General features: G+C 41.3%; 1 protein-coding gene across 1 annotated transcript in view; it reads right to left on the bottom strand.

The window, feature by feature from the left end:
* Window positions 1-976, bottom strand: part of LOC107717636 (glycosyltransferase-like protein LARGE2) — a gene marked incomplete at its 5' end in the record, with an annotated part of 12,814 nt that extends 11,838 nt beyond the window's left edge. The window contains 2 exons of the mRNA XM_016524448.1: window positions 233-315; window positions 674-976. Coding sequence (XP_016379934.1) covers window positions 233-315; window positions 674-976 — 386 coding nt within the window. The remainder of the gene's footprint in view (window positions 1-232; window positions 316-673) is intronic.
* Window positions 977-1,264: the final 288 nt, after the last annotated feature.

Below are 1,264 nucleotides of genomic sequence, written 5' to 3'. Positions count from 1 at the left end.
TTTTTGAATTTGAAATTTTTTATTTTTTATTGTGGAATTTGATTTCAGGTCAAACGCAATACATATTAAAAAAAATTATAAAATCTACTGGAGAATAGCTAAATCCCAATATTTATTCTCATACACTTTGCATACATAAGATTGCATGCACAATGCAGCTCTATATATTGGTGTCAGTATACTATTATACTGCTATTTATTCACTATTAATTTTCCTGCCCTTGGTTCTTACCTGTGAAACAGGATGGATTTCACCAGAGTAACCACGTCCCGACTGGCGTTGTGACCCGCACACACACACGCCACATGAATCAACTGTGTGTGGAGAGAAAGGCCAACGTTTCAGATTGGACTGAAGAACATTAGCTTTGTTAAAGTACTCTTAAGATTTATTGTGTAGACTTTAAACATCATCTAACATGCAGCGGTCTTCCAGAAAAGAATCGTACACATACGCCACAGAATTATTTGAATATAGATTCAATAAATACAAAATATCAAACTACAGTGGCATCTGCCAACATGATGATGCCAGTACTTTCCACAGAACTAACTTTACTTTTCAGAGCCATTATTTAGCTTTAACCAAATATATTATCCTGTATTGTTTTATCATTTCAACCTATCAAACTTGTCTGTGTGAAATGTTTTGCTTGTCAATATGTCATCTAACCTCACACTTCTCTGCGGTGGGTGAGCGAGAACACTCGCTGTGATTGGCCCGTTCCTCGGCTGTGTTCTCCGCATCTTCTGGACCAGTGTCTGCTGATGCCACCCACTGCTGGTTGCCATAGTTACCCTCGACAGGCTGGGCAGCCAGGCCCTGCGATTGGCTCAGCTGGAGGCGGATCTGCCGGTTCTCTTCCTCCACCTCTCGAACCCGCGATGCCAGGACGTCCCGTTCCAGCAGTCGTGCTTCTGTAGATTCCACCAAGCATGCGGAGAGGAGCAGGGAACGCCCATCTGATACGGCACAACAGATTTAATTTAATTCGAGTGATCTTGACAGATTATACCCCAGAGATGGATGGATGAGGGGTAAGGAAATAGGAAGCTTGAGGTGAATTTGCAGAGAGACAATATACGTGAATGTCATTCGGATTCAAGACAGACTCCAAGAGTATCTCAATCTACACATTGCTCTCTGCTGGAATGATTAAAGTAGCAGAAAATTGGGTGTGATCAGGGAGAACAAAGTAACAGGCATTAAATTTATTGGAATGATTTGATAGATTTTCTTGCATTGCGCTCATGTATAAGCGAG

The sequence above is a fragment of the Sinocyclocheilus rhinocerous genome, unplaced genomic scaffold (genome assembly GCF_001515625.1).
Source record: "Sinocyclocheilus rhinocerous isolate Xijiao unplaced genomic scaffold, SAMN03320098_v1.1 scaffold2047, whole genome shotgun sequence".
NCBI lineage: Eukaryota > Metazoa > Chordata > Actinopteri > Cypriniformes > Cyprinidae > Sinocyclocheilus > Sinocyclocheilus rhinocerous.
Note: the sequence above shows the minus strand (reverse complement) of the source record. Positions and strands in the feature narration are given on the sequence as shown.